At 51.9% G+C, this 25,325-nt stretch overlaps 1 protein-coding gene across 1 annotated transcript; it reads right to left on the bottom strand.

Annotated features, from left to right (window-relative positions):
* Positions 1-1,657: 1,657 nt before the first annotated feature.
* LOC144944544 (guanine nucleotide-binding protein G(I)/G(S)/G(O) subunit gamma-13-like) lies at positions 1,658-19,078 on the bottom strand. Its single transcript, XM_078872790.1, has 3 exons — positions 18,526-19,078; positions 4,963-5,359; positions 1,658-3,017 (listed from the first exon to the last, which is right to left on the bottom strand). The coding sequence occupies exons 2-3, from the start codon at positions 5,058-5,060 to the stop codon at positions 2,912-2,914; spliced, it is 204 nt and encodes a 67-aa protein (XP_078728916.1). The 5' UTR covers positions 5,061-5,359; positions 18,526-19,078; the 3' UTR covers positions 1,658-2,911.
* Positions 19,079-25,325: the final 6,247 nt, after the last annotated feature.

The raw sequence follows: 25,325 nt of genomic DNA, 5'->3' as shown, positions 1-25,325 counted from the left end.
TGCCCCTTCGCCTCTCCTCGTCACGGGAAAGACGACGACGACAGCCCACGTGTTGGCGTGAGCATTCGGGATATCGTCAGCATCAAGTGCATTAATTAGAAAGCTATTCAACGTGGTTCGGGAGCGGTGGTGCAGTGGTTGGTGCACTGCCCCCAGCCGGGTTCGATTCTCGCTCACGGCCAACATCAGTGACGAATAGCTGACCTGGTCGTGCGCTTCCTCTGAGTCGACTCAGCCTCAAATTAGTGCCTCGTGTGGTGTGTAAACATCACTACTGGGGTGACAAAGGCGGCCGGGCGTGGTGCTAGCCACACCACCCCTTTCGTGTGCTGCGTACAGGTGCTTGATAATAATCAGCACTTGCCCCAACAGTCTGTTATGGCTATATGGAAGTGGGATGGGGCTGGGGTCTTTGTGTCGAGCGGTGGCGCAGTGGTTAGCGCACAGCGCTAAGAAAGCCAGCGGCTGGAGTTCGATTCCTGGCCCACGGCTAACACCAGTGAAATCATATCTGAAGCAGTGCGGGGCCTCCCCTGGGTCGATTTCGCCTTGAATGAGTACCTCATGCGCTGTGTAAACATCGGCACTGGGGATGCAAAGGTGGCCGGGCGTGGTTACTAGCCGTTTCAGCCTTAATAGGCACTCGCTAACAGCACTATGCCGGTCATACCGATACATCGGGGATCTCTGTGTGTGGTTGTATGTATATATGTATGGGCAACGGTGCTGGCCACCCACGCATGCTCTCCAGTGCCGTACCGGTCTTCACAGGTGCTCGCTAACAGCACTTGCCCCCGACAGTCTCAAAGTGCACCTAGCCTGGCACAAGCGTCGTGGCCACGTCACCGACGCTTAGTGGCGAATGGCGGCTGGTGTCGTTGGTTGGTTGTGTGGTGGAAACACACAAGCCAGTGCATTAAGTGAGCCTCCGTTGAGTTAGGAGATCGTTAGAACTGTGCACGTGGTGACGACCGTTTACGAAAAAAGAATGGGAAGACGGGGGCGTTTACGCATAGTACGGACACGGGGACGTGGAGATAGTACAGGGACTGACACAATTACTTGAGCCTCAATCCCTTGTCGCAGACCTTGGCTGTTCGCTCCCAGCGGCCGCCCTTGGGTTTTAAAACTGCGGGTCCACTGGCCGCGTCTCGCCACGCGCCGACTGCTTTGCAACGGGCGCTAATGATCCGGTGACGTTGTCCAACAGCAACGAAATGGGTTCAAATTCGCCGAAACGTGTGTTTTGCAGGGGGGTAAAACTCACGTACGCCGCCCGCTGCTGGCTGGGGGCACATACCAGCCTGCGAAACGCAGCGCCTTCGCGACAGCCTTGGGCTAAAATAACGATGCGAATACCAACCGTGTAGTGATGATTTCAATTGATGATTTAATTTCCCCGGGGCATAGCACGCGGCTGCTTCCTCCTCATCATCCTCCCAGTGTGGCCTCCCCGGGCCAATCATACCCGCCCCCCGGCCCTGTGGTCAGACTCTCCCGTAGGTCGACTCAGACTGAAATATTATGACGAGCACCGGTTGCTGGCGGGGTGGATAGACGGCAAACCCGGCTGCACGATCTGATCCCCAAAATTAATTGGTTCCGATTAAACGCCCCCCCCCCCCACCACCACCCCCCCCCCCACCGACCACCCCGCTCCCCCCACCTCTGCCAAATGCCCCTCCCCATGAACCCGCGAAGCTGCCCGTCTGTCCAACTCTGCGTGGGGAGTGAGCGCGTCTGCCTGCGTTCATTAATTCCGAGCGGGAGCTGGTTAGCGTAGGAGTAGAGTACAACAATGGATTTTGCCACACTGCCCGCTCGCTGTCCCCCCTCCCCACACCCCCCGCAGTCTAGAGCCTATAGCACCTCTTTAGCGCGCGTCGGTCGCCCATCCTAGCACTGGCCAGGTGCAACCCAGCTTAGCTTCCGAGATGGGCTATCCTCAGGGCTGTTTGGTCAGAGGCAGGAGGCCTCTTTTGTTTGCTGTAGCGCCTGAAATCAAGATGACGCTGGGTCACGGGGGGGGGGGGGGATCGGGTCATGTCAGGTCAGGTCAAACCGGGTCGGGTCAGCTGCGGTCAGGTTAGGTCAATTTAAGATCTTGGTCAGGTCAGACAAAGTAAGATAAGGCCAGGGTCGGGTCAGGTCAGACTGGCTGGCGTCAGCTCGGCTGACCTCAACTCAAGTCAGATCAGACCAAGTCGGCTCAGGTCAACTTAGAGGCTATGCCGGGTCGGGTCAGAAAAGATTGGGTTGGATCGGTCGGGTCAGCTGGGGGTGGAGTGGGGACGGGGTCAGGTCGTGTCAGTCTGGGGGTGAAGTGGGGTCAGGGTCAGGTCGTGTCAGTCTGGGGGTGGAGTGGGGTCAGGGCCAGGTCGGGTCAGCTGGGGGTGGAGTGGGGTCAGGGTCAGGTCAGTCTGGGTCAGGTCAGCTGGGGGTGGAGTGGGGTCAGGTCAGTCTGGGTCAGGTCAGCTGGGGGTGGAGTGGGGTCAAGGTCAGTCTGGGTCAGGTCAGCTGGGGGTGGAGTGGGGTCAGGGTCAGGTCAGTCTGGGTCAGGTCAGCTGGGGGTGGAGTGGGGGCGGGGTCAGGTCGTGTCAGGGTCAGGTCAGCTGGGGGTGAAGTGGGGGCAGGGTCAGGTCAGTCGGGGTCAGGTCAGCTGGGGGTGAAGTGGGGGCAGGTCAGTCTGGGTAGGGTCAGCTGGGGGTGGAGTGGGGGCAGGGTCAGGTCAGGTCAGTCTGGGTAGGGTCAGCTGAGTGTGGAGTGGGGCAGGGTCAGGTCAGGTCAGTCTGGGTCAGCTGAGTGTGGAGTGGGGCAGGGTCAGGTCAGGTGAGCTGGGGGTGAAGTGAGGGCAGGGTTGGGTCACTCCGGGTGGGCCCGCCCCGGGCCGTGTGGGGGCCCGGCCCTTGGCCTAGAGCAGGACGCATTTGCCCTTTTCCACCCACGGGTTGCTCTTCATGAGCTCGGGGTTCAGGAAGGGGTCATTGGACATCCCCTCCTCGATCCACTTCACCATCCTGCGCGCAAGCGGGCAACACGGCAACGGGCAACTTGTGTCAGGCAACATTTAGCGTGTATCAGACAACAACAGCAACACTCTGCGTGTGGCGTTAAAGGGGGAATAATCTGTCATAGGCAACGTTTCGAGCAATGACCCTTCTTTCATATGCTGTGAAAAAGGATCATTGCCTGAAACGTCACCGATTATATTTCCGTATATAATGTTGTACACCTACAGTAGAACCCCTCTTTACGCCCAGCCCCGTTAACGATTCATCGCTTAACGACGGAGCCTCCACAGAGCCCAATGTGTAGTGTAGTGTATAGTAGTGTAGTGTATAGCAGTGTAGTGTATAGTGTAATGTATAGTAGTGCACAGTGTAGTGTATAGCAGTGTAGTGTAGTGTATAGCAGTGTAGTGTATAGTGTAGTGTATAGTAGTGTATAGTAGTGTAGTGTATAATGTAGTGTATAGTAGTGTAGTGTATAATGTAGTGTAGTGCCTCCACACAGCCCAATGTGTTCGCTTACCGACTATACCCGTGGTATCCTTATGTATTAATATCCATTGTTTAGATATTATAAAGTAAGTTTTTTTCTTAGATGAAGCCTTTAAAATGCATTTCCTCTACTCGCTTAACGACCAAATCATTGAAAGACCGGTTCCGTGGAACCAATCGCCGTCGTTAAGAGGAGTTCTTCTGCCATGATATTATTGGGTGTAAATCTTGACTTAAAGCTTTCGTGCCTGCAGGAATCCATATTCTTTGCGTCTTTCGGTAAAGTCACGTAGATGGTTCAAAGAAAATAACAAAAAACTACGACGTTTTGATCGCAACACAAACGATCGTCATCAGGAGGAAAGATGACGATCGCTTGTGTTGTGATAGAAATGTCGTATTTACACTATGAGACCTCCTTTACCAGTAGCAAAATATATGGTAGGTTCAAAGAAAATAAAAAAAAATAACAACCAAAAACTACGACGTTTCGATGATTACCGCTTGCGTTGCGATCGAAACGTCGTCGTCTTTTGTTATTTTCTTTGAACCTATCTACGTGACTTTACCGAAAGACCCAAATAATATGTTTTATAACAAAGGATGCACGACCCATTCTATATGTGAAGCTTTCGTGACTGCAAGGATTCATATTCTTAGGTTTTTTCGGTAAAGTCACGTAGGAAAAAAATTAAAATTTATGAAAGTAAAATTAAAATAAAATAAAAATCACGACGTTTCGGAGGCAAGACAAGCTTCCGTCTTCAGGTGGAACAGTCACAGCACGATAGCTGTATCAAGTGAAACCACTCACCGTGACTTTACCGAAAAAACCTACGAATATGAAGATGCACGACCCGCCCCCAATCGATAGCCCCGCCCCCCCCGGGTCGCCCCGCCCCCCACGGTCGTCCCACCGTGGCGCTGTCCGCGGTGCTGAACCTCAGCGGGTCACGTGGCCCGTGACGTCGTCACCACCACACGGGGGGTCTGTCTCGTTTGTGGTGTCCGTCTAGTTGGTTGTGTCTGTCTCCTTTGTGGTGTCTGTCTCGTTTCCATTGTCTCTCTAGTTTGTATTGTAGTATTGGCTCATGCCGAGGTTGTATTGTTTCCTTTGCCCTGTTTGCAAACACGCACAGCCCGTTTTGCCAATGCACTGTTGGATGAGGGTCTCCCCGCTGACCATACTTCACCACGCTGGTCAGTGCGGGGTTAATGAGCATTTACATCCCCCCCCCCCTCCCCATTGTTGATGACGAAGACACCGGCTACGTTTACCGTCGAAACAAAAGTGTCGGGGAAATAAACTAAAAAATTCTATATTGTTTATTTTATATTTACGTGATATAACCCCCCCGAAAAAACCTTTTTTTTTTACTTTTTTTGTCGCCAAGAAAAGCTGAGAGAGTGTGTGATGCCACGAGCGCGAGACGCCACGCGGTCCTCCAAGGACTCCACTTACTCGGGGATGGTTTTGGATGTCTTCTCTCGCCGGTTCGAGAGCTGGAACTTGAGGCTCTCGATCTCCTTCCGAAGCTGCGACACGTCCACCTCATCCATGATGGCGGGGGGGCAGGGGGGGGGGTCACGGTCGAGGCGTTCGTGCGGTCGCGATACAGCCGCGGGGCGTCAACGGCGGAGGCGTAGTCTGTCGTGACGGCCCCGACGCGAACTCACGGCTCAGTTAGAGGCTTGGTCCGTCACGGTGGAGGTGCCGTCACGGCTGGAGCTGTCTCGGCCGTGGACGTGGAGTCGCGGTAGTAGCCGTAGTCGCGTGGAAGCGCCGTGACTGTTGTGGCGTCTGGGCCGTGGCGATTCCGGCGTTTGTCCTTCGGGAGGCTCCTGGCCACAATCCAGCTCTGCTGGAGACAAAGACAAAGAGCCCCCGTGTAGCCTTAACAGACTGTAGGGGCAAGTGCTGTTAACGAGTAGCACCAATAAAGGCCGGGACGGCGCACGAGGGGGCGGGTGGCCAACACCACGCCCGGCCGCCTTTGTCTTCCAAGTGGCGATGTTTACTATACACCGCACCAGGTACTCATTTGAGGTTAAGTCGACCTAGGGGAGGCCCAGGACCGGTTCGGATAATCGTCACCAGTGTTGGCCGTGAGCGGGAATCGAACTCGGGTCGCCGGGTTCGGAGCGCAGCGTGGCGCTAACCGCTACCCCACCGCTCCCCACCATCTCTGCACGAGACACGGGTAGACGGACAGACAGATCGTGGCCGATGGGCCCAAATCACTCGCAATGCGCCCGGCAGCGAAGCACTCCGCACGCCCTTCCCCCGCAGCCGCCGATGAGCAAGTTTGGCCACGCACCGTGCCCGACCTGACTTCCACGTGCGACGCATCACCGCACGTAACGCGGGGCCGAGTGTGTGTAGCAAGGCCGTAGCCATGGAGTCAACATTGGGGGGGACCAAATCTTCCAGGGGGTCTGGGGGTCCTCCCCTCCCAGAAAAAAAAAATCTAAATTTGAAAACGAATTTCCTGACTAAAATATAAAAAAAAATCACTAACACATTGGATGGACTTTTTTTTACAATGTCTAATATTGTATTGTATTACATTGCTGCTTTTTTCTTTTTAACCTTTTCTTGTTTCATTGTATATAATGGCAGAGATTAGGGATTAATAAAGTACAACCATAACCACAATCATATAAACAGAAATCTATTTATATCAATATTGTGGGACGGGGACATTTTGAGTATATTTGAATATTGAGTGGGAGTTGTGTCCCCCACCCAATATATATTATAATTACGGCCTAGGTGTATAGTATAGCGTTCGGAACGCGTGACCGCCACGCACAGTCGGGTTGCAACAGGCGACTGCGGAGACCGCGTAGTGGACGGACAAACGGCGGCGGTGCAACACCCGACGTCCCTGCTCGCCGACCTTGACCGACTCGCACTGAGCAGCGGTTCGACAAAAGCGGGTTTTGTGCGCGTTCATGTGGATCGAGATAAATGAGCGGTCAGCAAGCGGGGCAAACTTTGGTGCCCTTCTTCTTGGTTCTTTCGGTAAAGTCACGTAGAAGGGAAGTAATAAAATAATTCAGACGCTGTCGCCTCGACAGACCTGGTTTTCACCTGAGGACGGCTGCTTGCGTTGTGGCCGAAACGTCGTGAGAATTATTTTTTATTATGTTTTATTTTTATTATTTTATTACTTCCCTTCTACGTGACTTTACCGAAAGAACCAAGAAGATGAATCCCTGCAGTCACGAAAGCTTTAAATCGAAATTTGGTGTCCTTGATCACAAAGACAAAACGTAGAGTATACATGCACGTGCACACCACTCTGTATGGGCTAACCACATCGTCGTGATTCATTTGATTCAAGATTAATACGGAGGCTTGTGTTGCCTCCGAAACGTCGTGATTTTTTCTTTTCTTTTTATTTTACTTTTATTAATTTTAATTTTTTTACCTACGTGACTTTACCGAAAAAACCTAAGAATATGAATCCTCGCAGTCACGAAAGCTTCAAATCTAAAATTTAGCGTGAATTTGAACTCCGGAAAGGCACGGGCATCAATAACGTCGCGTTATTGTACGGCCCTTTTATCATTCCACTGCTGATGAAGGCCTCCCCACTCGTTTCAGTCGTGGGGGGGTTGTTTGACCATACTTCACCGCGCTGGTCAGTGCCCGTTTGTGAAATGGGTCTGACCCAGGATCTGTTCGGATCTCGATCGCCACTACTGTTGCCCTTTGCCGGGAAAGCAACCTCTGCTCGCCGGTGCGTCAACCAGAGCGCCACCGCTCCATATTAACCATCATGCAATTCATTGTAATTAACAATAAATAAAAGTTAATTTGGAGCTTTCGTGACTGCAGGAATTACTCTTTGGTTCTTTCGGTAAAGTCACGTGTAAAGATAAAATAATAATTTAAAAAAATAGCATACGACGTTTCGATTGCAACACAAGCAAACATCATCAGGTATAAATGAAATAGCAACAAAAATCTAACCAGAAAACTATAGACAGACATATAAGCAGACAGATATCACAAAGATACATAGAGAGAACACATGTGTGTTTTCTGGTTAGATTTTTGTTGTTTCATTTATACCTGATGATGATTGCTTGTGTTGCAATCGAAACGTCGTATGCAATTTTTTAATTCATTATTTTATCTTTATACATGACTTTACCGAAAGAACCAAAGAATAAATAAACGCTGAAATAAATATTAAATGCTTGTTCCGATTGCGTCGAACGTCAAACAGTGACGGTTAGATTATACCTTTGCAGACCTTATGTAACATCATTTTGTACAGTAACTTTGCTATTTTTGTATGGAAATTACAAGTTAGACAGGCCTGTTTCCTTGCTAATTTGGCTGCTTTGTGATGTTCATAACGAGTGCGTGGGTCTCAGATTTTCACTCGCTGTCAAAGACAAAGATCCCCGTACAGCCTTGCAGTGCAGACTGTTGGGGCAAGTGCGAGCACGTCATGAAGGCCGGCACGGCTACACGAGGGAGTTTGTGGGTGTAGCAGTGCCGGATTATCCTCGTAGCATATGTAGTAGCTACGGGCCCCGCACTTTCAAGGGCCCCGCGCTCAATGCTTTCAAGCTATCAATTCAATGTAGACTCTGTCGTCTCGACAGACCTGTTCTTCACCTGAGGACGGCTGCTTGCGTTGTGGCCGAAACGTCGTGAGAATTATTTTATTACGTTTTATTTTTTTTATTCTATTATTTCCATTCTATGTGACTTTACCGAAAGAACCAAGAAGATGAATCCCTGCAGTCACGAAAGCTTTAAATCGAAATCTATCAATTCCGGTTCAGTGATTCTGCACTTGCTCTATTACTATAGTACTATACCGCCTTCAACTTTTATGAACGACTGGGTGTTTAAGGTTAGCGATTTGTCGTATTATTTGGCTGTATAGAAAATGAAAAAATACAATTACTGTACTATGCAAGTAAAAAAATTGATGTTTTAATTATTTGTTATTTTTTAAAAATGTAGGGCCCCTTATAACATCCTGCTACAGGCCCCGCACTAGCTTCATCCGGCACTGGGGTGTAGACATACACGACGCCCGGCCGCCTTTGTCTTCCCAGTGGCGATGTTCACGCGACCGCACGAGGTAGTCATTTTAGACCGAGTCGACCTAGGGGAGGAGACCCAGGACCGGTTCAGATAATCGTCACTGGTATTGGCCGCGAGCAGGAATCGAACTCGGGTTCATAGCGCACCGCGCTAACCACTGCACCACCGCTCCCCACACAAAGACAAAGATCACCCGTACAGTCTTAACGAATCGATAGGAGCAGTCCCACCCACACGAAGTCTCCCTCACACACACACACGCAGTCTTTCTGTGCCACACACACACAGAGACAGACAGACACGCATTGAAAGTGGACAGATGCCAGGCCAGACAAGCCGTGCACAAAACCAGACGCACGCGGAGGAAACGAGATTAGGGTGAGCTGCGTTCTTGTCCGTATCCCGCGCCTCTCGATCCTGACCGCGGGAGCAGTCGCAGCTGATGGATTTGTGAGCTTTCCGCGTGGCCCTGGGTGTTCGTAATGGCCCGTGTCTGAGCGCTGCCGTGTTCCTTTTTTTCTTTTGGAGGTGGAAACCGGGGAGATGATGAAAGAAACCCATGGAGAGGCGAGACACAGCAGTGCCCCCCCTTTTGCAACGGCGACCTGGGCTACAATCGAGAACGATTTCAAGAACGCATCGTAGTGTTGCTTCGCGAACACGCATTTTCACGCGTAACGGACGGATCTTAAATCAGCTCGTGCGTCCGTTAAGTCACGTGGCTTCTGTGTGCGGCCCCTCCCACATTTTCAACCGCCGCCCCCTTTGAAAACAGACCTCACCACTCACCCTCATACACCAAATATTACTCACCCTCACCACTCACCCTCACCACTCACCCTCATACACCAAATATTACTCACCCTCAGCACTCACCCTCATACACCAAATATTACTCACCCTCACCACTCACCCTCATACACCAAATATTACTCACCCTCAGCACTCACCCTCATACACCAAATATTACTCACCCTCACCACTCACCCTCATACACCAAATATTACTCACCCTCAGCACTCACCCTCATACACCAAATATTACTCATCCTCACCACTCACCCTCACCACTCACCCTCATACACCAAATATTACTCACCCTCACCACTCACCCTCATACACCAAATATTACTCACCCTCACCACTCACCCTCACCACTCACCCTCATACACCAAATATTACTCACCCTCACCACTCACCCTCATACACCAAATATTACTCACCCTCACCACTCACCCTCACCACTCACCCTCACCACTCACCCTCACCACTCACCCTCATACACCAAATATTACTCACCCTCACCACTCACCCTCACCACTCACCCTCACCACTCACCCTCATACACCAAATATTACTCACCCTCACCACTCACCCTCACCACTCACCCTCACCACTCACCCTCATACACCAAATATTACTCACTCTCACCACTCACCCCATACACCAAATACTACTCACCCTCACCACTCACTCTCACCACTCACCCCATACACCAAATACTACGCACCCTCACCACTCACCCTCGTACACCAAATACTACTCACCCTCACCACTCACCCTCACCACTGACCCTCATACACCAAATACTACTCACCCTCACCACTCACCCTCACCCCATACACCACTCACCCTCACACACCACTCACCACAAACACTACCCACACACCACTCCCCCTCGCATCTCACCCACCCTCACCACTCATCCTCATACTCCACACACCACTCATCATCGCATCCCACTTACCCTCACCACTCAACCTCATACACAAAGATCCCCCGTATAGCCTTAACAGACTGTAGGGGCAAGTGCTGTTAGCGAGTACCTATGAAGGCCGGAATGGCACACGAGGGGGTGGGTGGCCAGAACCACGCCCGGCCGCCTTTGTCTCCCTAGTGGCGATGTTTATACACCGCACCAGGTACTCATTTGAGGTTAAGTCGACCTACACCGCACACAAACGACTCACCCTCACACACCACTCACCCTCACACACCACTCACCCTCACCACCACTCACCCTCACCACTCACCCTCACACACCACTCACCCTCACCACTCACCCTCACCACCACCACCACTCACCCTCACCACTCACCCACCACTCATCCTCACCACTCACCCTTACCACTCACCCTCACCACTCACCCTCACCACTCGCCCTCACCACTCACCCTCACCACTCACCACTCACCCTCACACACCACTCACCCTCACACACGACTCACCACTCACCCTCACCACCACTCACCCTCACACACCACTCACCCTCACACACCACTCACCCTCACCACTCACCCTCACACACCACTCACCACTCACCCTCACCACTCACCCTCACACACCACTCACCCTCACACACCACTCACCCTCACACACCACTCACCCTCACACCACTCACCCTCACCCTCACCACTCACCCTTACACACCACTCACTCTCACCACTCACCCTCACTCTCACCACTCACCCTCACACCCCACTCACCCTCACACACCACTCACCCTCACACACCACTCACCCTCACCACTCACCCTCACCACTCACCCTCACACACCACTCACCACCACCACCACTCACCCTCACACACCACTCACCACTCACCCTCACACACCACTCACCACCACCACCACACACCACTCACCCTCACATACCACTCACCCTCACACACCACTCACCCTCACCACTCACCCTCACCACTCACCCTCACCACTCACCCTCACACACCACTCACCCTCACCACTCACCCTCACACACCACTCACCCTCACACACCACTCACCCTCACCACTCACCCTCACCACTTACCCTCACACACCACTCACCCTCACCACTCACACATCACTCACCCCCACCCTCCCGCTCACACACCACTCACCCTCACACACCACTCACCATCGCACACCGTCTAACCACTCAACACATAACTTTACGCATGAATGCAAATAGCGGGGGGGGGGGAGCGTCTTTGTTTTTAACATGAAAACGGATTTTACGGGGGGCAACCCAACCCCTTGAATCATCCCCGTTATGTCAAGGACAGGCTGCAGTTAGTGAGGTCATCGCTAAAGGATGGGGGGTGGGAGCACGGATACAGGGGGGGGGGGGGCTGAGAGGGGATGGATTTATGGTGGGGGCGGGGGGGCGGGCGCGCGCGTGCACACGAGCACACGTGCACGCGCAATCAATGGAGGCAGCGTAGGGGCTTTGATAGAACTCGATTCCAGTAGCCTAGAGGCAACACGTGACTGATAATGTATGATTTATATTTGCAGACAAAGGTCCCCCCTATAGCCTTAACAGACGGCTGGGGCAAGTGCTGTTAGCGAGCAGCAGCTATGAAGGGCGGAACGGCACACGAGGGGGTGGGTGGCCAGCACCACGCCCGGCCGCCTTTGTCTCCCCAGTGGCGATGTTTGCACACCGCACCAGGCACTCATTTGAGGCTGAGGCTAAATCGACCTAGGAGAGGTCCAGGACCGGTTCATATAATCGTCACCGATGTTGGCCGTGAGCGGTAATCAAACTCGGCTAGCCGGGTTGGTAGCGCAGCGCGCTAACCGCTGCGCCACCGCTCCCCACTCTACACGCACACACACACACAAAGCAATACAAAATGCACATCTGCATCACCACCGGCAACCGGTATAATTCCACAGGTCGAGTCAATGATCCTGCGTCGGCTCACTCTGCTAATTGGCCTTGCACTCGATGCAATGAATTTACGAATTTGCAGCCGGCGCGCAGTGAGTGAGCGATCGAGGGCGTGGCAGGTTCCGGGTCCGTCTCCAGCGCCGTAGCTGCCCATCCACTCACTCCTCCCCGACCACCGAATCTGATGCCCCGCATGTATTTATTTTGATATTTATATGTAAACGGACTGTCTTGTTTTTTTTAATCCTTTATATTAAGTTCGCTTGCTTGCTTAGAACCGTGCAAATCTTTCGGTCGTTTTTTAACCCACTTCCCGTGATCCAATCGAGCTGACATTTTGCACACAGACTCGTTGTGCGTGACAATGCATTTTCGTGAAAAAAAAATTTCAAAAAAATTACACTGTTTAGGAAATTTTTTAAAATATTTAATTACCAATTGTTTAATGCTGCCAGACAATCATCTGACCCATAGGTGGCAGCCATCTCAAGCCAGAGGACGAGAGGACTCTAGCCGCCACGCATATAAAGGATTTATAGTGAAAAACTTTGTTTTTACGGGTTTACTTGTTTCTTCTTCTCCACACATCGCAACAGCTACCACGACCTTCGGAGGAGTTGCGTCATTCCCAGCAGGCATTGATTCAACGCAATAAACAACAACAACAACAACAAACAACAACACACTCCTCTGCACCGGTGTCGACGACATTCATCGTCTCCATCATTTCCCGGCGACGTACGGTGCGAAAGAAGTTTAACGTACGTGCACTAACATCAGCAGAGTCGGGGCTCGCTTGAATGCGACGCTGGTTAGAATGCCAGACGTTTAAAGTAGAGGCAAGGGCTCGTCCCTGTCAGACGTGGGTCCCCAGCTCAACACACGCGACACTCTCGAAAAACACAACACAATCAGAGACGTCCTGAACGAGTTGTGTACCCCTACGGCCTACGGGCCCTTGTGCAATTGCAGCGCCTGCACACTCGATCGCTACGCCACTAACAATGCACCTGGCCCTATGAGCCTCTAGAACTAACAATGCACATCAGGAGGGCCTTAGTCTGGCTCTATGAGACTCTGGAATTAACAATGAACCTCGAGAGAGCCTTAGTCTGGCTCTATGAGCCTCTGGAATGAACAATGAACCTTGAGAGAGCCTTAGTCTGGCTCTATGAGCCTCTGGAATGAACAATGAACCTTGATAGAGCCTTAGTCTGGCTCTATGAGCCTCTGGAATGAACAATGAACCTTGAGAGAGCCTTAGTCTGGCTCTATGAGCCTCTGGAATGAACAATTAACCTTGAGAGAGCCTTCGTCTGGCTCTATGAGCCTCTGGAATGAACAATTAACCTTGAGAGAGCCTTAGTCTGGCTCTATGAGCCTCTGGAATGAACAATTAACCTTGAGAGAGCCTTAGTCTGGCTCTATGAGCCTCTAGAATTAACAATGAACCTTGAGAGAGCTTTAGTCTGGCTCTATGAGCCTCTGGAATTAACAATGAACCTTGAGAGAGCCTTAGTCTGGCTCTATGAGCCTCTGGAATGAACAATTAACCTTGAGAGAGCCTTAGTCTGGCTCTATGAGCCTCTAGAATTAACAATGAACCTTGAGAGAGCTTTAGTCTGGCTCTATGAGCCTCTGGAATTAACAATGAACCTTGAGAGAGCCTTAGTCTGGCTCTATGAGCCGCTGGAATGAACAATGAACATCGAGAGAGCTTTAGTCTGGCTCTATGAGCCTCTGGAATGAACAATGAACCTTGAGAGAGCTTCAGTCTGGCTCTATGAGCCTCTGGAATTAACAATGAACCTTGAGAGAGCCTTAGTCTGGCTCTATGAGCCTCTGGAATGAACAATTAACCTTGAGAGAGCCTTAGTCTGGCTCTATGAGCCTCTAGAATTAACAATGAACCTTGAGAGAGCTTTAGTCTGGCTCTATGAGCCTCTGGAATTAACAATGAACCTTGAGAGAGCCTTAGTCTGGCTCTATGAGCCGCTGGAATGAACAATGAACATCGAGAGAGCTTTAGTCTGGCTCTATGAGCCTCTGGAATGAACAATGAACCTTGAGAGAGCTTCAGTCTGGCTCTATGAGCCTCTAGAATGAACAATGGGCCTTGAGAGCGCTTTAGTCTGGCTCTATGAGCCTCTGGAATGAACAATGAACCTTGAGAGAGCCTTAGTCTGGCTCTATGAGCCTCGGCAATTGACACTTAAACCCGTGACCTCGTCACGTGGTTGGCATGGGCCCCGGCACAAAATGCCACCCGCCCCTCGTCCAATTCCCCACGGAATCCTGCGCAGTTGCACCGCCTGCACACTCCTCGACAGCTGCACCAACCACTGCGCTGTACGCCCACGAACACACATTGCATTTCGGCGACGACATCATCACTTGCACCCTTAGGGGATTCCTAATTGATAAACTGCTATTTTCAACGTTGTTTTTATTCTCACCAGGCCTCACGGTGTGAACAAGTGCGATCCGCAACGCATTGTTGTTATTATTCACTCCGTCTCTCTCGCCCTCTCTACGTGCTATGAAGAAGGGCCATTGCTCGAAACGTCGCTTATATATTTTTTGGTTCATTTGAAGTCCACACGGATTGCTGTCGTGAATTGTGCTTTCTGACGGCTGCCAACGCAGCAGTAGCAGCATCATAAAATAACGTGGCACTGTATTTATTGATATGCCTATATACAGTATATATACACTACACGTGTGTATCTTCTTGGTTCTTTCGGTAAAGTCACGTAGAATGGAAATAATAAAATAGACAGACTCTGTCTACTCGACAGACTTGCTCTCCACCTGAGGACGGCTGCTTGCGTTGTGGCCGAAACGTCGTGAGAATTATTTTATGTTTTATTTTTATTATTTTATTATTTCCCTTCTACGTGGCTTTACCGAAAGAACCAAGAAGATGAATCCCTGCAGTCACGAAAGCTTTAAATCGTGAGAAGTATTTTATTACGTTTCATTTTTATTATTTCCCTTCTACGTGACTTTACCGAAAGAACCAAGAAGATGAATCCCTGCAGTCACGAAAGCTTTACATAGAAATTTACACGTGTGCAGACGACTTACACGATGCGTATTCATAACGTATCATCAATCCGTGATCAATCCGTTGCTGGATGATGAAGGCCTGCCGCATCTCGCCACCCCTGCGACGATTTCGATGCGCACCACGCAAAGCACCTCGCTGCGTCACGGACACCTTTCACCGCCGCTCCATCTCCTCCGTGGATGTCCTTTAGGACGTCCGCTCTTCCATTATCCGGCTGCCGTTCCGTCACTTAACTCTTGACCATCGGCCGGCATCGGACCTGAACAAAGGTGCCGTTCGTTGCTGTCCGCTACGGCTCTTTAACCCTCTTGCGGTTCGGACCGTTTCCCTTTAAAACCCCGCGTACGTCGCACGAATCCGCGTGCCCCCCACTCGCTCCGACTCGCAACGTTCACTTCGAGCGGCGCCGTCTCTCGTCGCCGTGCGCCGTCTCCGTGATGACAATACTACAAGTCGGAGACTGCAGCGTGTGTGTGCGTGTATGTGTGCGTGTGTTTGTTTGTGCGTGTGCGTGTGTGCGCGTGTGTGTGCGCGTGTGTGCGCGTGTGTGTGTGCGTGTGCGCGTGTGAGTGCGTGTGTGCGTGTGTGTGTGTGTGATTGCGTGTGTGCGTGAGTGCGTGTGTGTGCGTGTGTGTGTGCGCGTGTGTGTGTGCGTGCGTGTGTGCGTGTGCGGGCGTGTGTGTGTGTGCGTGTGTGTATGCGTGTGTGCGTGTGTGCGCGCGTGTGTGTGTGTGCGTGCGTGTACGCGTGTGTGTGTGCGTGCGTGTATGTGTGCGTGTGTGCGTGTGTGTGTGCGTGTGTGCGTGTGTGTGCGTGTGTGTACGCGCGCGTAGATCGAGGGGAGCGGTAGCGTCGTATGTACTGACACTGCGATGCAAAGCCGGCGACCCGAGTTCGGTCCGCCGCTCATCATGACGACGATGATCAACATCAATGACGAAGATCTGAAACGGTTTTCCCGGCCTCCCCGGCGTGTACTCGTGCCCCCTGGTGCGGTGTGTAAAAACATCAGCACTGGGGAGACAAAGGCGGCCGGGCGTGGCCACCCACCCCTTCATCGAACGTGCCGGCCTTCATTAGGTACTCGCTCACAGCACTCCCCCCCCCCCAACAGCCTGTTAGAGGCTATACGGGGGATCTTTGTCTCTGTGGTCCGTATGCACGTGCACACACATCAAGCAAACGTAAATAACCTCCTGTCGACTGTAGGGAGCGAATGGCGAGCATCAAATGCACACACGTACATGCGCACGTACATGCACACGTACATGCACACGTACATGCACACGTACATGCACACGTACATGCACACGTACATGCACACGTACATGCGCACGTACATGCACACGTACATGCACACGTACATGCACACGTACATGCACACGTACATGCACATATGTGCACACACACCCGCGAATGCAAAGATCCCCCGCATAGCTTGCAAAGGCTATTGGGGTAAGTGCTTTTTAGCGAGCATCTATGAAGGCAACACACACACAGTCACACACACAACCGACAGACACACGTGCACACAAACACACACAGATCTCCCGTGTAGCCTCAACAGACTGTAGGGGCAAGTGCTATTAGCGAGCACCTATGAAGGATGAAGGCCGGCACGGCACACGAGGGGGTGGGGTGGCCAGCACCACACCCGGCCGCCTTTGTCTCCCCAGTGGCGACGATTACACACCGCGCCAGGTACTCACTTTGGTACTCATTTGAGTAGCCGGTGCAGACACACGTCCACACACAGAGACACACAGACACGCAGTCGCCATGTGGAGAGGGGCTTGGATACAATTCAGAACAAAGCATAGAGGACGTCTTAAATGCATCATCATCAGCAGCAGCCAAAGCATCATCATCAGCATTTCTACGTCAATCATCATCAGCAGCAGCAGGATTATGAGGCTAATGAACATCATCATCATCAATATAATCATTCGCAGTTCGAGGCCAATCAACATAATCAGCATTTCGAGGCCAATGCACATCAGCAGCATTATCAATCAAAATCATCAGCAGCATCATCATCATCAAAATCAGCAATTCGAGATCAATCAACAGCAGATGCTACAGCGGCGGCATTTCCAAGCCAAGAAACATCCGTGTCAATCACCCCCATCGCGTGGATCATCGTGACTTCTGGGTGGATAAAATAGGCACCGTTTTGTGGGATTTTCTGAGTGGCACGAATATTGCTATGCGCGTTACAGCCCACACTGCATCAAGTCTATCCGCCAGTGTCCTGCAAATTGACCAAAGTCTTTATTTTCCCACACACAGACATACGAATACACACGTGCGCACACGTGCACGCACACGTGCACACACACGTGCATGTACATGCATGCACATGTGCACTAACACACAGATGCATGCATGCACACGAACGTACACAAACGTATACAAGCAGACACATATGCATGCAAACACACACACACACACGTACTAACACATACAGAGACAAAGATTCCAGCCTTCCCGATATAGCCTTCAGCAGCCAATTAGGGCAAGTCCTGTTCGCGAGGATCTATCAGGGGATGAGTGCCCAGCACCACACCCGGACGCCTTTGTCTCTCCAATGGTGACAAACATCACCAGGTAATCGTTTAAGGCCGAGTCGACCTAGGGGGGGGAGCTCCAGGACCGGTTCCAATAATTCGCCACTGATGTTGTCTGGGCTAGCCACTACGCCCCACCACTGATGGTGATGCTGACACACACGTACACACACACACACAAAGACCCCCCCGTGTAGCCTTAACAGACTGTTGGGGCAAGTGCTGTTAGCGAGTATCACCTATGAAGGCCGGCACGGCACACGAGGGGGTGGGTGGCCAGCACCACGCCCGACCGCCTTTGTCTTCCCCAGTAGCGATGTTTACACACCTTACACCAGGTACTAATTTGAGGCTGAGCCGACCCAGGGGAGGCCCAGGACCGGTTCAAATAATCGACACCGGTGTTGGCTGTGAGCGGGAATCGAACTCGGGTCGCCGGGTTCATAGCGCAGCGTAGCGCTAACCACTACACGACCGCTCCCCCTACACACGCGCACGCAATTTCATCCACCACCAGCTGTGATTGGCAGCTACCGCGGCCTGAGATGCATTTACATGGACCACTGAGCCCCCCCCCCAACCCCTGCCACTCACCCCCCCTCCGCCCCCCAGGGGGGGGGGGGCTTCATGTGGTGGGGGTTCCTGGTGAGGAGAGGCACTCACCCGGTGAGTTGTGGTGAGCGAAGAGTCGAGACGGGGAGCAGGACACGAGGAGAAGAGATGTCAGCCAGGGAGAGGGAGGGCGGGGTGGGTGGGCGAGGTACGAGCGGGTGGTGGTGGTGACGGCGACGGCGGTTGCGATGGTGGTCGTGATGATGATTGTAGCTGTGATGCTGATGCTGCTGCTGCTGATGATGGTTGTGAATGTAAATGACGACGTTGGCTGTGATGCTGCTGCTGCTGATGACGATGACGACGGTGACGGTCGTGATGCTGCTACTCAGCCGCTGGATGGAATGGTGATGGGATTAAGCAGCTCCGATGGGAGACGAGAGGCGATGGGTGGGTGAAGGTGGTGGTGGTGGTGCAGGTTGGAAAATGGATGTGGACAGACGGAGGAGGCAGACGGAGAGAGAGAGAGAGAGACGGATGGAGGAGGAGGAGGCGGGAGAGAGAGGGAGGAGATCTCGAGAGAGAAGCCGTGGGATTTGCGATGTACGGGAGACGAGAAAGGAGGCGGGCGAGGAGAGAGGGAGGAGAGAGAGGGGGGGCGAGAGAGGGGGGGGGGCGAGAGGGGGAGGAGTTCGATGGCGATCGAAGATAAGAGCAGGAGGGAGAGCGGCAGGAGGGAAGGAGGGGGAGGGTGAGAAGGGAGATTCGAAGGGAGAGGGGAGGGAGATGCAGACGAGGAAGATGCAGAGGAGGAGGAGGAGGAGGGAAGGGTGATGCAGACGAGGGGCGTGGGGGGATTAGCAGGGAGAAGGGAGATTAGGGGAGGGAGATGCAGAGGAAGGAAGATGCAAAGGTGGGAGGGACGAGGAGGAAAATGCAGAGAAGGGGTAGGAGGGAGACTCCGAGGATTAGAGGAGGGAGATGGGGGGGGGAGATGCAGAGGAGGGAGATGGGGAGAGGGGAGATGGGGGGTGGGGGAGATGGGGAGGGGGGGGCGAGATGGGGTAGAGTGTGAGAAGGGAGGAGGGAGACAGGGTGGAGATGAGAGGAAGAGGAGAGGGGAGCGTGCGGGAAGAGGAGGTGGATGGTGAGAGAGGAGGAAGCTGCAGAGATGCAGAAGAGGGTGGAGAAGAGGGGAGACGAGGAGGAGGAGGGGTGAGAGACGAGGGGGGAGGGGGGGGGTCACTGCGGTACAGTGCACGCTCTGATCTCGAGGGACGGTGATAATGGGGGGCGCACAGAGCCCCCCCCCCCCGTCCGCTGGGAGGGGGGGCTGGGCGTGTAGGGGAGGGGCTGGGCGAGTGAGTGTAGGGGGGGGGGGCTGTGTGTGTGTGTAGGGGAGGGGCTGGGCGAGGGAGTGTAGGGGGAGGGGCTGTGGGTGTGTGTAGGGGAGGGGCTGGGAGAGTGTCAGGGGCTGTGTGTGTGTAGGGGAGGGGCTGTGTGTGTGTGTGTAGGGGAGGGGCTGGGCGAGTGAGTGTCAGGGGAGGGGCTGTGTGTGTGTATGGGCTGTGTGTGTGTATGGGCTGTGTGTGTGTAGGGGCTGTGTGTGTGTAGGGGAGGTGCTGGGCGAGTGAGTGTGAGGGGTGGAGCTGTGTGTGTGTGTCACGTGTGGGGTGTAGTAGTGTAGTGGTTAGCGCTACGCTGCGCTACGAACCAGGTGACCCGAGTTCGATTCCCGCTCACGGCCAACATCAGTGACGATTATCTGAACCGGCACTGGGCCTCCCCTAGGTCGACTCAGCCGCAAATAAGTACCTGGTGCGGTGTGTAAAAACATCGCCACTGGGGAGACAAAGGCGGTCGGGCGTGGTGCGGGCCACCTTCGTGTGCCGTGCTGGCCTTCATAGGTGTTCGTCAACAGCACTTGCCCCAACACTTTAAGCCTACATGGGGGATCTTTGTCTTTGTGTGTGTGTGTGTAATTGACGTGGGGGTGCAAGGGAGGCGGGCAGAGTGGTGATAATGATGGCGATGGAATCTGACCCCCCACACTCCCGGCCTTGTAAAAACCGTAGCTCGCACAGTGACACACAGAGACCCGGGCAGAACGGTGGGGACGAGTGTCGTCGTGAAGGCTGCCAGGGCGCTTCGTGCACCGTCGGCTGACTCGACCTTGGTTGGGAGAGGATCAAACACGTGGATGTCAGTGCAGGTTGGGCAGTGCGCTGCGCTCACCACTGCGCCACCGCTCCCCACAGTTGCACACGTGACCCAGTTACACGCGCACACACACACTGGTACCTGCTTTACACAATTGCATCTTGCACAGCTAACACGCGTCTTCACAAAATAACAAGCCACAGACGATTTAAAGCTTTCGTGACTGCAGGGATTCATCTCCTTGGTTCTTTCGGTAAAGTCACGTAGAAGGGAAGTAATAAAATAATAAAAATAAAACATAATAAAATAATTCTCACGACGTTTCGGCCACAACGCAAGCAGCCGTCCTCATTATTTTATTACTTCCCTTCTACGTGACTTTACCGAAAGAACCAAGAAGAAGCCACAGACGGTGTTGTGATGATGATGATGATTATAACGGCACAGACTCGATACTAATTTACCCACCACGTGCTGTGATGATCGTGACGACGCCTTTCATTTCACCTACCCCATAACATTGACCTCACTAGAGGTACTCGTTTTAACGACCGCATATTTACGTCAGTGATGCTCGTTTATTTTGTTTAACCAGGTGAGTGACCTAGATAACCAGTTTCGCAGTAACCGCTTGCTTAAGAGCGACCCCAAAATTATCCTTACTACGTAGTACCTATTTTAGCGACCCAATAACCACGACGATGATTCTCACTGGGATGGTACTCAATGTGGTGACCAAATAATAATAATAATAATGGCACCTGCACAAAATGTCTTTACAAAATGGTACCTATTTTATCGACCATCAAACGACCATGATGATGATGATGAGAGCGTGGGGCGCAGGTGCGCGTTGACTCGCAGCCTTCATTAGGAACGGGGGCCAAGGGAAGGCGCGCTCAATAATACACGCGACTCCTCCCCGCAACAAAGACAAAGGCCCCCCGTGTAGCCTTTAACAGAGTGTTTGGGCAAGTGCTGTTAGCGAGTAGCGCCTTTGAAAGCCGGCACGGCACACGAATGGGTGGGTGGCCAGCACCACGCCCGGCCGCCTTTGTCTCCCCAGTGCTGATGTAAAAAAAAATACACATTCCGTAGCAGTCATACTTATCTTCTTGGTTCTTTCAGTAAAGTCACGTAGAAGGGAAGTAATAAAATAATAAAAATAAAACATAATAAAATAATTCTCACGACGTTTCGGCCACAACGCAAGCAGCCGTCCTCAGGTGAAGACCAGGTCTGTCGGGGAGACAGCGTCTGAATGAAACACCACCACGCTTGGAGCGTATATTTAAGCTGGGTTGGAAGGGGGGAAGTTATACTTATTTAACGCTGAGTCGACCTAGCGGAGGGGCCGGTTCAGATGTTCGTCGTCAATGTTGCCCGTGAGCGGGAATTGGACATGGGTGGCCGAGTTCGTAGCTTAGTGCGCTAACCACTGCGCCACCGCTCCCCGTATACCACACGCACGCTGTTGCTCTACCTCGCCACGCACGTGCGGGTACACACAGTACCCGCACGTGCAGTACGCACAGTACCACATGGTTGCAGTACACACACTGCCACGTGCAGTACACACTGCCACGTGCTGTTCACACAGTACCACGTGTACGCAGTACACACTGTCACGTACAGTACACACTGTCACGTAAAGTACACACTGCCACGTGCTGTTCCCACAGTACCACGTGGTTGCGATACACACTGCCACGTGCAGTACACACAGTACCACGTGTACGCAGTACACACTGCCACGTGCAGTACACACTGCCACGTGTTGTTCACACAGTACCACGTGTACGCAGTACACACTGCCACGTGCTGTTCACACAGTACCACGTGTACGCAGTACACACTGCCACGAGCAGTACACACTGTCACGTGCTGTTCACACAGTACCACGTGGTTGCGGTACACACAGTACCACGTGAGTGTCGGTACCGCTACCTGAGTCTCAAGACAATTGTTCAGGAGGGTGCTGCAACAGTTGTGATGTTTGGCAAAACGTAACGAGAGTTTGGCCTCTTGTGGGAGGAAACCAGAGAGTCCGAAGAAACCCAGCACGCACAAGAGTGGGTGACACTCAAGGTGCCGCCCAGACATATTTATGAGTCCATTGCTGAACTTTCACATCCTGGGAGTTCAGCAATAGATTCCGGGCTCATTCTGGGTGATCTGGACCATAGGCTATGCACTGCTCGGTCCTAGAAATCAAAGTGTCTGAACAACCTCCACAGTCAGTGCCACCCAATTCCTCATCCCAAACTCAGAATCCCATCTCCATCAATAGCTACCAAATGTCTGGGAGGCGATAAACCAGGACACGTGATGGATCTCCCAACCCCGCCTACTTTTACATAACCACGCCCATGCAACCGCTAACCACGCCCACAAGCGGCAGTGGACCCGCCCTCCTGTTCAGCTAGCCCCTCCCACTACCCAGGTAGACCCGCCCACCCGGGTAGCCCCTCCCACTTACTCCTCGGGTGGCCCCTCCCACTAGCCAGGAGCCTCCACCCTCTGCCAGCAAAATGAGCACGCGGCCAGAAAAAAAAACACACATTTGAGACCGGGCACAAAATTTCAGTTCCGACTGTGCAAAAGAGCTTCGTAGCTCATCGGATTCATCCACAACAACAATAAAAAAAAATCTAAATCTGGTTCTAAGCCAGGATAATCGATCCACCGATTGGTCATGGATGAAAAACTAAACGGTTTTATTTTACGAGGTAAGGTCCACTGAGCAATGAAGCTCTTCTTTGGAAGCGATCTGGCCACAGACGATAGCTCAACTAAGTGGATCATCGTCGTGCAGAAATGTGTAGGAGACAAATACTCGACAATCGCACGTTTCGACATGTGTAGGGGAAAATCGGAGAACAATCCACGCGACCACGAGGAGACAGACACGCAAACTCCAAGTATACAGCAGCAGGCATCAGGGTCGGGATCGAACCCACGACCTCCTGCACACCAGGCGAGGTAGTCAACATCTCCTAGGCACCGTCATGATGATGAGAGAGACACGCAAACTCCAAATATACAGCAGCAGCAGACATCGTCAGGGTCGCGATCGAACCCACGACCTCCTCCATACCAGGCGAGGTAGTTAACATCTCCTAGCCACCCTGATGATGACGAGAGAGACACGGAAACTCCAAATATACAGCGGCAGGCATCGTCAGGGTCGGGATCGAACCCACGACCTTCTGTATACCAGGCGAGGTAGTCAACATCTCCTAGCCACCGTGATGATGATGAGAGAGACACGCAAACTCCAAATATACAGCAGCAGGCATCGTCAGGGTTGGGATCTAACCCACGACCTCCTGCACACCAGGCGAGGTAGTCAACATCTCCTAGCGCCGCACTACCGATCACGTGTCTCATCATCGTCGTCCGCGGACTCCGACGGCGGGGCTCGTGACAGCTGACCGCATTACACAAACACCGGGCCCGTGTCTCCATAGCAGCACTGTTTACCGCTCACGCTCGTGCGATTTGAACACGCGAGACACCTGTCTGTACAGCCCACACTCCATCTCCCCACCACCCCCCTACCGCCCCACGTTGAAGCAACATCGCCGTCATTCGCCCCCTCCCCTCCCTCCCTCCCTCCCTCCTGATTTTAGCCGCGGATGCAATTTGAAATCACTCTTTGGTTATTCTTAGGTTTTTCGGTGAAGTCACGTAGGTAAAACATGAAAATTAATAAAAATAAAATAAAAAATAAAATAAAATAAAAAATCACGACGTTTCGGAGGCAACACACTCTTTGGTTCTTTCGGTAAAGTCACGTATGAAGATAAAATAATAAATTAAATACTAGCATAGACGTTTCGATTGCAACACAAGCAATCATCATCAGGTATAAATGTGCCTATGTTTGTTCTCTATGTATCTCTGTGATATCTGTCTCTGCTTATATGTCTGTCTATATGTTTCTGGTTCTGTGTTTAATCTCTCTCTCAAATTTAGCATTCTCAGGAAGAACGTAATCAACCAGGTAGGGTGTTGACTGTTATGTTATCCGACTCTCTGTTGTATTACATTCCATTTCTAAGCATACTAGATTTGTGTTTCTATTTCATTTATACCTGATGACGATTGCTTGTGTTGCAATCGAAACGTCGTATGCTAGTATTTAATTTATTATTTTATATTTATACGTCAATTTACCGAAAGAACCAAACAGTAAATTTAGATTTAAAGCTTTCGTGACTGCAGGGATTCATCTTCTTGGTTCTTTCGGTAAAGTCACGTAGAAGGGAAGTAATAAAATAATAAAAATAAAACATAATAAAATAATTCTCACGACGTTTCGGCCACAACGCAAGCAGCCGTCCTCAGGTGAAGAATGAAACACCACCAAGCTTGGAGCGTATATTTAGCCTTCTTATCCCGGTGCTTGTTGAAGGATCTCAAAGTTATGAGGAAACCCTCCCCGTAGAGGCCGAAACGTCGTGAGAATTATTTTATTATGTTTTTATTATGTTTTATTTTTATTATTTTATTACTTCCCTTCTACGTGACTTTACCGAAAGAACCAAGAAGATGAACCAAAGAGTAATTCATGCAGTCACGAAAGCTCCAAATTAAGATTGAAATTGAAATCAGTTTGCCGAGTGTGCGGTCCATGTGCGGGTCGAGAACAACTTGAGCCCAGAGCCGTTCTCCTAGGGGGCACGGCGACCGCCCTGGGCCCCGCGCTTTGCCCCCCATCCCCACGGCGTCAGCTGCGATACTCCCGC

Source organism: Lampetra fluviatilis, chromosome 35 (genome assembly GCF_964198595.1).
Source record: "Lampetra fluviatilis chromosome 35, kcLamFluv1.1, whole genome shotgun sequence".
NCBI lineage: Eukaryota > Metazoa > Chordata > Hyperoartia > Petromyzontiformes > Petromyzontidae > Lampetra > Lampetra fluviatilis.
Note: the sequence above shows the minus strand (reverse complement) of the source record. Positions and strands in the feature narration are given on the sequence as shown.

Excerpts from the sequence above, each read along its gene's own strand:
- LOC144944544 (XM_078872790.1), bottom strand. The coding sequence starts at position 5,060 with ATGGATGAGGTGGACGTGTCGCAGCTTCGGAAGGAGATCGAGAGCCTC. Across the intron at positions 3,018-4,962 it reads ACATCCAAAACCATCCCCGA|GATGGTGAAGTGGATCGAGG; the intron begins GTAAGTGGAGTC and ends GCTTGCGCGCAG.